Source organism: Bos mutus, chromosome 21 (genome assembly GCF_027580195.1).
Source record: "Bos mutus isolate GX-2022 chromosome 21, NWIPB_WYAK_1.1, whole genome shotgun sequence".
NCBI classification, from domain to species: Eukaryota; Metazoa; Chordata; class Mammalia; order Artiodactyla; family Bovidae; genus Bos; species Bos mutus.
Window position 1 is genome coordinate 48222082 of NC_091637.1, and position 13400 is coordinate 48235481.

The 13400-nt window shown below is 35.2% G+C and overlaps 1 protein-coding gene across 1 annotated transcript in view; it reads right to left on the minus strand.

Moving 5' to 3' along the window:
- SEC23A (SEC23 homolog A, COPII coat complex component) overlaps positions 1 to 13045 on the minus strand; it is a 62327-nt gene extending 49282 nt beyond the window's left edge. Inside the window, 8 exon segments of the mRNA XM_070358207.1 lie at positions 428 to 586; positions 7303 to 7447; positions 8666 to 8745; positions 9939 to 10175; positions 11084 to 11170; positions 11390 to 11447; positions 12826 to 12970; positions 12973 to 13045. Of these exon segments, the coding sequence (XP_070214308.1) occupies positions 428 to 586; positions 7303 to 7447; positions 8666 to 8745; positions 9939 to 10175; positions 11084 to 11170; positions 11390 to 11447; positions 12826 to 12970; positions 12973 to 13045 (984 nt within the window).
- Positions 13046 to 13400: the final 355 nt, after the last annotated feature.

Below are 13400 nucleotides of genomic sequence, written 5' to 3' on the forward strand. Positions count from 1 at the left end.
TTCGGCCACCTGATGCTAAGATCTGACTCATTAGAAAAGACCCTGATGCTGGGAAAGATTGAAGACAGGAGGAGAAGGGGACAACAGAGGATGAGATGGTCAGATGGCATCACTGACTCAATGGACATGAGTTGGAGTAAACTCCAGGAGCTGGTAATAGACAGGGCGGCCTGGCGTGCTGCAGTCCATGGGGTCGCAAAGAGTCAGACACAACTGAGCAACTAAACAACAAAATTAAGTTTCTAAATATTTAAAACCAGAAAAAAAATACCCTAAGTTATCAAGGAAAAAAAGACTATTTCTCTAATTCTGAATGGCAGCTATAGGATCATCACAATATCGGATTTATCATCAAGTAATTATATTCCTCCTTCTTCACCAAATGAATTTTTCTAATAAGGCAAAAAGACTTAAAAATCAAACTTACCTTAGTTCCCTTTTTGACATATTTGGCATTGTCTTTTTCAATGTCATGCCATGATCTTATGGGTGTCTTCAATTCATCTCCAACCACCATTCCAGGCCCCTGAGTGGCTGGACCACCAATGAACATCATGATACGAGCACCAGTGTTGGGAAAAGTACACTATTAGGGAAAAGTAACCCATGAGAAGAGTTTAAAGGGAAACAAATGGATACACATTTCTGATAGTGAATTTTGATATATTCTTTCTAAACAACAGGAAAGCACACATATTTCAAGAACAATCAAATGTTTAACAAAATTTAAACACAAGATATATCTTTCTTTTGAAATTCTATTCTAATAGCCATGTTTTCCTAATTTTATTTTTTTTTCCTAATTTTAAAATTATCTATAAACCTGATCCCTATAAGCAAGGTTGTTCCTCCTGCTTAACTAGTACAGACAGGAAGGAGTAGGGAAAGAAGAAGAAAATAGGGCACTCTATTTGTTCCACAAATAAATAATATCATATTCAAAATGCTTTTATTTTTAATTTCTATAAGCAGTTATTTAAAAAGAAATACAGAGTGCATTTTCAAGCTACTTATTCATTACATTCAGAAAAGAATATATCACTTCTCGGGCTTTTGGCTAAGATCGAGTGCAGAAAAGAATGTAAGTGATATAAACTTTAATAATAATTTTAAAAATCACATACTTAACAAATCTAGGGAAGAGCGAGGAAAACTGCCTTTTAATTTTCATTTTCATATATCCTTATATATTGTTGGAATGTTTTTATTAGGTATACTTATTACTTCTATGACTTTCTTAAATTAGGTTAATAAATAAAAATACTCTTTTCATCCTGGGTATCATCTTGCTGATGTAATAGCAATCATGTAAAGCTGAAACATCAGTAAAGAAGAACAAATAAAAGTATACAAACCGCACATCTTCATAACTAGAACACAAAAAACATTTAAACTTTGAATTACTTATAAGGAAAAAAATAAACACTAAGTCCCAGTGAGCTATCTCCCATGCAAACCTTCACACAGAGCAAGGGCAGTTTGGGGAAAAGTAGAGGGAAGAAAGAAGGGAGCTAGCAACCAGCACAGAACAACTGCCAGACTCAAATGAAAACTTAAAGGAAACTGAAGAAAAGCAAGAAAATACCCAAGAGCATAAAAACAAAGAAAAGAATAAGAGAGCAGAGACAAAGTGGCTGAAATGGAAAACAGGCAAAGATCCAATTTATGTGTAATTGAAGTTCTTAAAGAAGATAAAACAGTTAAAAAACTAATACTTAAAACTATGATACAAGAAAACTTTATAGAAACAAAAGATTTGAATACACATATAAAAAAGGATCACCAGAAACTAGAGAATATTTACCCACAAGACATTCTAATAACGCTATTAAGATAATAAAGATAAATTCCTCAAGACCTCCAAGCAAAATGATCAAATAATTTACATGGGCAAGAGAATTAGACTGGCATCAGTCTTCTCAAAATCATCAAAGCAAGAAAACAATGGAGCATCATTTTCAAAAACTACCAGAAAGAAAGTGAGAAGCAAGGCTTTTTATATCCTGCCAAGTTATCCTTCAACTACAAAAAAGCCACAGAAGAAGTGTTCAAACATTAGACAGTTCATGAAATTCTGGACCCTTACATCTTCTTAAGAAATTTACTAGAAGACAAATTTCATACAACAAAGGGACTGACACTACTCTCAACATATAGTTTTGTACAACTTTGATTTGGAGGCATGTTAACATTTCACTATACATACACACACACGCAAAAGAGGAATGGGATTTTTTAAAAAGAAATGTACAGAATGTGCAACAAATCAAAAACATAACCACATGAAGTGGGGGGAGGGTGGGGATAACTAACCCAGTTCACTTTTGAGTATAGTGTATTTTGTCTCATATATCCTCAGAATGTTAAATAAACATTGAGCCCTAACTCCTAGGCTTTTTCACAGAGATCTGAGCTAAAAATTCTAAAACTAGTCTATCTGTATTCTAAGACTGAGCAAATAAGTAAATATATTTTAAATAGTCACAGCCAGCTTCTCACGGTCAAAGGAATTACAAATATGCAAAGTGGGAAGGACAGAATAAATCCTGTGGTACTAAATTGGAATTAGATATATTTGAAAGAAATCTTGGTTTCTAATATATATAGTGTTTATGGTTGTAATAGAGATAGACATAGATGTTTGCAGGGGAATGTAGATATACGTGTAAATATATGCACACATACACTTAATTATATGGGTATGTGTATATATATAAATATATAGCTATAGAGAGAAAGGGAAACATACATACTTATCTTCTTCTTATACATATCTGCTTCTTAGCTCTATTCACTAGGACATAAAAGCAATGACATTCTAGTAACAGTGAGCACATGAACCATCAGTTCAGTCACTCAGTTGTATCCATCTCTTTGCGACCCCATGGGCTGCAGTATGCCAGATTCCCTGTCCATCACCAACTCCTGGAGCTTGCTCAAACATGTCCATCAAGTCAGTGATGCCATCCAACCATCCATCCTCTGTCTCCTGCCTTCAATTTTTCCCAGCATCAGGGTCTTTTCCAATGAGTCACTTCTTCACATCAGGTGGCCAAAGTATGGGAGCTTCAGCTTCAGCATCAGTCCTTCCAATGAATATTCAGGACTGATTTCCTTTAGGATGGACTGGCTGGATCTTCTTACAGTCCAAGGGACTCTCAAGAATCTTCTCCAACACCACAGTTCAAAAGCATCAGTTCTTTGGCACTCAGCTTTCTTTTTAGTCCAACTCTCACATCCATACATGACTACTGGAAAAACCACAGCTTTGACTAGATGGACCTTTGTTGGCAAAGTAATGTCTCTGGTTTTTACTCTGCTGTCTAGGCTGGGCATAGCTTTTCTTCCAAGGAGCAAGTGTATTTTAATTTCATGGCTGCAGTCACCATCTGCAGTGATCTTGGAGCCCCAAAAATAAAGTCTGTTTCCATTGTTTCCCCATCTATTTGCCATGAAGTGATGGGACTAGATGCCATGATCTTAGTTTTCTGAATATTGAGTTCTAAGCCTACTTTTTCACTCTCCTCTTTCACTTTTATCAAGAAGCTCTTCAGTTCCTCTTCACTTTCTGCCATAAGGGTGATGTCATCTGCATATCTGAGGTTATTGATATTTCTCCTGGCAATCTTAATTCCAGCTTGTCCTTCATCCAGCCTAGCATTTCGCATGTTGTACTCCACATATAAGTTAAATAAAAGCAGGGTGACAATATACAGCCTTGATGCACTCCTTTCCCAATTTGGAAGCACTTTGCTGTTCCACGTCTGGTTCTAACTGTTGCTTCTTGACTTTCATGCAGATTTCTCAGGAGGCAGGTAAGGTGGTCTGGTATTCTCATCCCTTTAGGAATTTTCCACAATTTGTTGTTATTCACACAGTCAAAGGCTTTGGCATAGTCAATAAAGCAGAAGTAGAAGCATGGTCATGTTCCAAAAGAAACAGAGCTAAAAGAAACCAGGGCTTCTAAATGGCCAATTTCAGGTCAAGGGCAGGGAACATGTAAGATGAGCATCTTACTATACTAGAAAGCAAGTTAATATTCAAACAGTGATGAGGACATATAATAAGGACCCAGGAGCCAGCTTGAAAGGGCTCCCATTGCAAAATCTGGACAATTTGAGTTTAAAAAAAAAATAATGACAGTAAAGGAATATAATCCATCGGATGAAATAAGAATTCACATTGATATAAACATAAATGAAGAACAGAACACTCAAGTAGAAAGTCAATAAATGTAGAAGAAATGATGGAATTAGAAAGTCACTATTTAGCCCTCCTCAATAATAATTGATCAAGCAAGAATCAAGAATGGACGCTGAAACTACTGGGTAAAAGTTTGTTGCGTACACAAGGAATCTCCCCATTCAGTTCAGTTCAGTCGCTCAGTCATGTCCGACTCTTTGTGACCCCATGAATCGCAGCACGCCAGGCCTCCCTGTCCATCACCAACTCCCGGAGTTCACTCAGATTCACGTCCATTGAGTCAGTGATGCCATCCAGCCATCTCATCCTCTGTCATCCCCTTCTCCTCCTGCCCCCAATCCCTCCCAGCATCAGAGTCTTTTTCAATGAGTCAACCCTTCGCATGAGGTGGCCAAAGTACTGGAGTTTCAGCTTTAGCATCATTCCTTCCAAAGAAATCCCAGGGCTGATCTCCTTCAGAATGGACTGGCTGGATCTCCTTGCAGTCCAAGGGACTCTCGAGAGTCTTCTCCAACATCACAGTTCAAAAGCATCAATTCTTTGGCGCTTAGCCTTCTTCACAGTCCAACTCTCACATCCATACATGACCACAGGAAAAACCATAGCCTTGACTAGACGGACCTTTGTTGGCAAAGTAATGTCTCTGCTTTTGAATATGCTATCTAGGTTGGTCATACTTTCCTTTCAAGGAGTAAGCGTCTTTTAATTTCATGGCTGCAGTCACCATCTACAGAGATTTTGGAGCCCCCCAAAAATAAAGTCTGACACTGCTTCCACTGTTTCCCCATCTATTTCCCATGAAGTGATGGGACTAGATACTTACAATGGGAAAAATATAACATTACAGTGAAGAAACCTGGTTGAAACCACTTCGACCAAGTGATCAAAGCTAAGTAAACCAGCAGTAATAAAATAAGTTAACGTCACATCATGGACTTCCTGAGATGCTGCACTAAGCAGATCACAAATCAGTATTTGCATTTTTTTTTTGCAATATTCCTGCCAAAAGTGCAAAAGCTCAATCTACTCATGAGAAAAAATCAGATAAACCCAAATTGAAAGTCATTCTACAGAATAACTAGCCTAAACTAACACAAAATTATAAAGCCATTGTCCTACAATTAAAAATTTCAAAATTAAAATTAAAAAAATAACTAGACTGTACTCTTAAAAAATATTAATGTCACAAAACACAAAGAAAAACTGAGGAACTATTAGAATAAAGGACACTAAAGAGACACAACAACTGAATACAATACAGAATTAGGATAACTGGTGAAATCTGAATAAAGCTTAAAGATTTGGAAAATAGTGTTCTATCAATGTTAATCTCGTAACTGTTGAATGAGCTGCATTACAAAAGGAATGTTCTTGTGTAATTAAGAAATACACACTAAAGTATTTAGAAGTAAACGGATATGGTTATAACTGACTTTCAAATGGTTTCACTATCTATATAGAGAGAGAAGGACAAATCAAATGCAATAAATGTTAACATTTGAGGAATCTGGTTAAAAGATATAAAGGAATTCTTTGAACGATTTTCGTGACTTTTCCTATGTTTGGAATTATGTCAAACTAGAAAGTTAAAAGAAAAACAAAACTGAAAGTAACAGACTGTAACTCGTATAAAACAGGAGACCATCAACCCACAGTGATATTAATAAATAAATGAGTAAATTGAAAGTTTGATGAGGAATGGGATATTTTCATGGTTTTAAAGATCCTCACCATCTAACGTTTATTAATCATAAAGGGAAGAGAAATGAGAGTAATTTTACAGTGGAGACTTCTGCCAGACACATTTTAATGAATGATCAAAGTGATCATCATCAATAATGGGACAAATGAAAATCATGTGTCACCTGATAGACTATAAAAAGAACAGAGCATTACTTCTGTGATCTTCCTGCCAATGATGCAAGACCTCAATCTAATTGTGAGGCTACCATCAAGACAAACCTAATTTGAGAGACATTCTATATACTGGCCTGAATTTTTCAACATGCCAAGGTCATGAAAGCAAAGGAAGGCTGAGGAAATGTACTCGAGTGAAGGAGACTAAACAGACATAATCACTACATGTGCGTGCATGCATGCTGAGTTGCTTCAGTCGTGTCCAACTCTTTATGACCCCATGGACTGTAGCCCACCAGGCTCCTCTATCCATGGGATTCTCCAGGCAAGAACACTGGAGAAGGTTGCCATGCCCTTCTCCAGGGGATCTGCCCGACCCAGGGATCAAACCTGCATCTCTTATGTCTTGCGCATTGGCAAGCAGGTTCATTACCACTAGCGTCACCTGCGAAGCCCAATCACTACATGCCTCTGAATTAAACCTTTTAAGCAAAAAAAATTATTGAGATAATCAGTGAAACTCGAATGAGTTCTGAGAATTAGATGGCAGTAATATATCTGTGTTATGTATTGTATAATTCAATGGATATGAATTTAAGCAAACTCTTGGAGACAGTGAAGGACAGGGAAGCCTGGTGTGCTGCAGTCCATGGGGTCGCAAAGAGTCAGATGGAACTTACAAATGAACAACAACAACACAACAATACATCAGTGTCATGTATTGTATAAAACATCAGTGTATATATATATATACTGATATATATATATATCACATATTTTAAAACCTGATTTTAAAAGTTGTATTGTGGTTATATAGGAGAATATCTTAGTTTATAGAAAATATAGCTAAAGTATTCAAGGAGTTAGGAACATCACTTAATCACAAATAGTTCAGAGAAAAAAGTCCTTTGAAACTTTTCTAGTAACATTTCAAACTTTAAAAAAAAAAACTTTTTTTACAAAAACTCTTCTAATTATTAATATAAAGCTAAGATACGTCAAGTTTAAAATTTTCAAATTGTATTTCATAAAATTCTCCTTATCCTGCCACTCTTAATATTTGGGTAAACATCATTCCAGAAGCTTCTCTACACACAAAAGGATACACCACAGATCAAACTTTAAATAAAATCATGTATGTCCTATCCTGTAACCTGATTTTTCCACCCAGCATCATCTTGTGCATACCAGTCCATAATACATGTACGTATTTACATTCCAAAATAAAGTTACTGTCACTACCTCAAGGAGTCCTACAGCTATGGAAAGTGCCACCCCAGAGGAACGCAAAGGTCTCTTTCCCTGTGGTACAGGCCAGGGGTCTCGCTGAAGCTCTCCCAGAAGGTCTGTGAGATTCATGTCTATCTTCTGTACTGGCTGTAAGAATCTACAAAACAGAACAAAATAAAAAGCCACTGATAAATGTTTGTGGGTGAAGGTTTAAGAAACAAATTGTCCACTTTCTTAAAAACAGAAAAAGAAGCTGAATACAAGGCAGACCAAATGGTTCTCAAACTTTTGTGTATATCAGAATCAGTGAGAGGGTTTGTACTGACACAGATTGCTGGTTCCAGGGTTTTGTTTCAGTAGGTCTGGGGTGGTGACCAAGAATTCGCATTTCAAGTAAGTTCCCAAGTGATGCTGTCTACTGCTGAGGAACTCAGTGAGTACAATTACTGTAAAGAGAACACTCAAACCAAGTATTACTTTGGGACTGCATCTTCCATTTACCAATCTAGTAAGTTTTAGAGTTACTGAATTAATTATGAGAAGATACATCAACTCGATTTTACTAATACCATCTCTGATTAGTAAGTTTAGCAGAAAAAGCTACCCACAAAACTAAGAAGGCAAAATTAAAAGCTTATGGGGACCTATTTTTGCTTGGCTGCCCTCAAGCACAAAAATAAAATTTTTTGAACTTAAAAACAGAAAATCAGGAATATATCAAAACTATATTCCAGGGGCCTTCCTGGTGTCTCAGTGGTAAAGAATCTGCCTGCCGATGCAGGAGACACAGGTTTGATTTCGAATCCAGGATCCCACATGCTGTACAGGAACTAAACCCCTATGCCACAACTACTGAGCCTGTGCCCTGGAGCCTGCGAGTCTCAACTACTGTGAGTCTCAACTACTGAGCCCGTGTTCCGCAACTTCTGAGCCCGTACACTCTAGGGCCTATGCTCGGCAATGGGAGAGGCCACTACAGTGAGAAGCCCTTGCACCGAAACTGAAGAGGAACCCCCGCTCACAGCAACTAGAGAAAAGTCCGTGCGACAACAAAGACCCAGTACCATTCAAACAAATAAATAAATAAAATGCCCCACATAAAGTTAAAAAAAAAAACAACTATACTCCAATATTTAAAAAAAAATTTTAAAGACTATATCAAAACTGAAGTAACTCCTTACATTGTCATGATGAAAAACCAACCATTTCAGCAATGTGATGTTACCACAACTCTTTAAAAAGTATACTAATTCAGTATTTATATTCCTAAAAATATTTAACGGTATTGGATCACTGAAGGCCTGTGTTCAAGTTAAGGGTGAAGACAGATGTATCAACTGTAAAACTGTGAAGTTCTTTTTGACATATTTATTACCTATTGGAAGGAGGTGGCTGCTGTACCTGAGGACCACGTGTTGCTTGAGTAACTGGTACTTTAGAGAGCCCCAGCATTTCCTGTAAAGAGATTATTTCTGTGATGTCTGTTTAATTACTCCTACAAAGATGTATTAACTATTTATGGCATGGAAGGTGCTTCCATAGACATTAGAAACACAAAAATAAAGAACACAAAATCTCTTCCCTTGAAAGCAAAACTTCCAGTTGGGAAGACTATGAGGTAAACAGTGATATAATGAAATAGACATCATAAGAGAGCAAAGTACAAAGTGCTATGTGAGCAAAGTAGGGGGAAACTAGCCTAGAATACTTCACTTCTAATTAATAGTCAAAATAGATTACTGTGTAACTTGGATGTCTGTATTCTTAGCTTGTATTCATCAGCAGCTATATAGTTTAAGTATCTGTTATAGGCCAGGTATGTAATGGTGAAAAATATAAATAGTCCCTGACTGTATGAAAATTTAAATCTGGTGAAACCAACAAAAGTTGAAGCATTAGCTAAATAAGTGTAATAATAAATATGAGGGAGAGATAATAAGCAATTGTATAAAGGGGGGTTATACAAGGGGGGTTATTATTATAAAGTAATAAACATCTTTCATGCCTATGCTTCTTAATTCTCTGACTTATATGAACATTCTCTGCCCTCTCAACTATCTTCCAGTCGATGAACATATTTAAAGTAATATGAATATCTCTCATCATCTATCAAAATATCTAGACAGAAAAAGATTTTGAAAAATATACCAAGATAATCCTAGTATGTTGCACATAACTCCCTGCCTTGGAAGACAAGGCTTTAATTTGCTTCAAAGACAAAAATATCCGAGTGTATGAAAAAATATATATATTCACAGTTCACCTATTAACTCTCAAGCCTTAAAATATCTCCCCTTGCCAAACACCAAGTGTTTAGTGCCTAAGTGACATGCAAGGAAACAAAAGTGGTTGCCTTCTCTCAGTCTTCAGCATGACTCTTCTACAAGCCTTCAAATCTTTAGGAAAACAGCTTCAGTTTCACTCTAAGTTTTACAGATACTTCAAAAGTAAAGGGTCTTCAATCTCTATGATTACAGTGTAAGGCAAACGAAAGAAAGCTGAGGCCATCACTAAATTTAAAGGCTTTGTTATAATACAACTATATTAGTCATTCATAATATTTTCTGGAAACATATATCTAGAAGGCATTTTTAGACACACATAGAGTGATATGCAGAGACAGGCAAACTACCATTCTTGTTGCTTACCTGCAGTTGTTTGGCAGACAGATCTTTTGTTCCTCTGAAGACATAGCTTTTTGAAATGCCCTCACATCCAAGTTCATGAACCTGCACCATTCTCCCAAAAGTAATTAAGCCAACCAAAGCTGTAGGTGGTAAAAGGCTTAGTGACATCTGCATAGATTCTTTCAGGGCTTGTAAATCTTCATCTTCCATGCAAGTATCAACCACATAGAGGAATATCAAAGGCATCTGAGGACCACGCTTTTAAAAAAGATTGTGATTAAAAAAAATGTTGTTTTAAAAGTATAACACTTCAGCTCAATACATAGGATAATCAATAGAGGACTAATTAAATAATTTATTATATGTTTAACAATGGAATTCTAAAAAAGCCATTTTACAAATGAAACATTATATATCTAACACATCATCAAGTGAAAAATTAAGTTTATGAACATTAGTTATGTTACAAGAAGAGGAGTTTCACTTTCAATTTTACTTAACTGCATGAAGTTTCATTTCTTACAACAAGCACTTTTTTTAAAACAAGAACACAGTAACTTTAAAGCTTAACAGCAAAATTAGGTGATTTTTATAAAATAATCATCTAATCTGAATTGCATTGTAAGGGAACTAGAAACTAGTCCGAATGGACAAATCAGTGACAGACTCAAGTGAGTCATATTCTGCTATCTCTACAACATTCATAAAAGACATTACCTTAATACTTAATATTAAAATAAATTATATAAAGCTGTTCAGAAAGGGAAGAAAAATTATTTTCCTAACAAGAACCAATTCAAGAGTAATTTCATTATTAGACTTGGGGATATATCATTAGGCTCCAGTTTCATATTGACCAAGTATCTGTAACTAACCTTCCAACTACAAAGCAAAATTGATACTTTACTATTTATTAACCTACTTGATATAGCAAATCAAACCTCCCCACCCAAAATCCTGGCCACCTTTCAAATAACTACAATAGAAATTACCTTGCTCAAACTGACCTTGACAGTTCTTACCTTTGAAATGCTCAATCAATTCAATGTGAGAATGAAGAATGATGCCTTTTAAGTCAGCTCAATTGAATAATTATTTTGGTATAAAGTACTGCTATATTACTGGATATTTTAAACTTCCTTAAAAAGTTACTTTTATGTTCTTACCAGAACTACATATTCAATGCTAGAAAACTGAGGTAAAAGTTCAGCAGGCTGATTCAGTTCAGATATACCAGCGTAAGTCGGTGGAAACTACAGGTAGAAAAAAGCAAAATATTTTAACAAATTATTACCAAGTAATGAACTTTTAAACTGAAACAAATTATTTCCTGATCACTTAATTACTTAAAAATAGATACTTTAATCACTTATTTATTTAATCCTATAAAAAAGTAATCTTTATTTTCAAATATGTATTTTCCTACAGTATTAGTATTACAGCATTAACATCTACATTGGGGGCTTTCTTACCTGATTCCTCTGATAACAAAAGTTGCAAGCCCAGAGTTTTGCTCGATAATCCACTTGACTGTTTTAAGAAAAGATACAATAGCTCATGATTTAGCTAAACTGTGCAGTAATTCCAATTTCAATAAAATTAACTTCTTTCTGAAAATGAATCAATTCAAATTGACAGTGAAAGCAATCTTTAAAAGCCATTTATTTTTAGGTGTTGCCAATATTTAATTCATACTTTTAACACATACAAGCTCACCAAAATGAATATATTGTAACTTTTAATGTATAGTAAATACCAACGATAAATTAAGATAATCTTATTTTTTTTCTCCAAGTGACTCAGTGACTTCTAAACTCAGCTCTAGAAAACACATATTCAATAAAAATATATATAGTTACTGAATGCCATTATTCTAGGTACTGATGATAAGTAAATGAGATCAAAGGTCTTATTTTCATAAAGCTTATATTCTAGAAGTGAAAGACAATAAACAATAAATGCATAAATGCAGAAGATACTTTTAGAAAGTGATAATAAAAACTAAAGATAACAAAGCAAGACATGAGAATGTATTTGGGAGGGCAACTTTAAAGGAAAGCCTTCATTAATAAACAACTAAAATGTAACTGAAATGAAAAGAAACCAGTTACAGGAAAATCTGGGGGCAAAGCAATCCAGGCAGCACATATAGCTATTGCACAAAGTCTGTGGCAGAAATAAGTTAAGTATATCCAAGAATAGAAAGAAGGTAAGGTGTAATGTAGGTGAAAATGAAGAAAATGGATGATACAGATGAAGGCATAAATATACACAGGCTACATTATATAGAGCTTTACAGGTCTTGATAAGGGGTTTGGATTTTTCATTATAAGTGTAAATTCTCCACTCTTCTGGGTGGAGAAGAGATTACTGAAAGGCAAGAATGGAAACAGGAAGATCAGTTAGGAAGATAATGAAACCACCCAAGAAAAGATTACCATCTTTTGAAGTACCATGTATTAGCAGAGAATGAGAGTAAGAGACAGGATGAGTACTGTTCTTAAGACAGAATGCACCAGATTTGCCAGTGGATTGAGTGGAAAGAGAGGGAGTAGAAAGAGGAATAAAAGGTGATTCTTCAGATTCTGGCTTATATAACAAGAAATCATAACATTTTCGAAACACCATACTACCCAATTATGACTTTACAAATGACACAAAATGAGGTGACAGCCAGCATCAGTATCTAGAGAATACTGATAGAATCTAACAGTTTACATACGGACAATTTTGTATTTGGTTTCTTTGTAACTCACTACAGCTAGTATGAGTCTAAAATTTTATAGCTCTTTGGTTCTACTTTAATTTGAAAAAATATAAACAAAAACATTTTATATAAATGAACAAGTAAGAAACTACATTTTTAAATCATAAGGACACTTTAGTGTTTTCCATATGCTTTAATTACCATAAAGGATTCAAAACTGCACGGCAAGTGGTCCTACTACAGAGAACAGGTTCATATTGAATGGGTGGCAGATCTGGTCTCTCCTTCAGTGGTGTAAATAAGGCTGCTACTGGAACGACCATTCTTGTGGCTTCCAATCGACTGATGGCCAAACATTCCAACTAAATCGGACTCCATCTCGTTCTTCATTTTGTTGGATGAATTCCAAATAGGTTGTCATTGTAGAGCTTGATTCTTATTTCTGTAACAAAATTAAAAGATATTTTTAAATCCTATTAAGAAAATTCAAAATAAGTATGGTTTTCCCAATTCCACTGATACTCATCCATTAGAAATCATAAACGAAAGAAAATAATTATCTTAGAAAAAAATTAGCAAGTGAACAATGACCTCAATTATAACAAAATAATGAATGGCTCTACAGAACCCAAAGCTCATTAGGCCCCCAAAGAGGTATTTTATCCTTTTTTTCATTCACTCTTGAAAAAAACTACAGAAAAAATAATAAATGATAAAATTGATGTCCCATTGATTTAAGTCAAAAATGGGGAAAATCCAGGTCTTAAGTTTTCTGT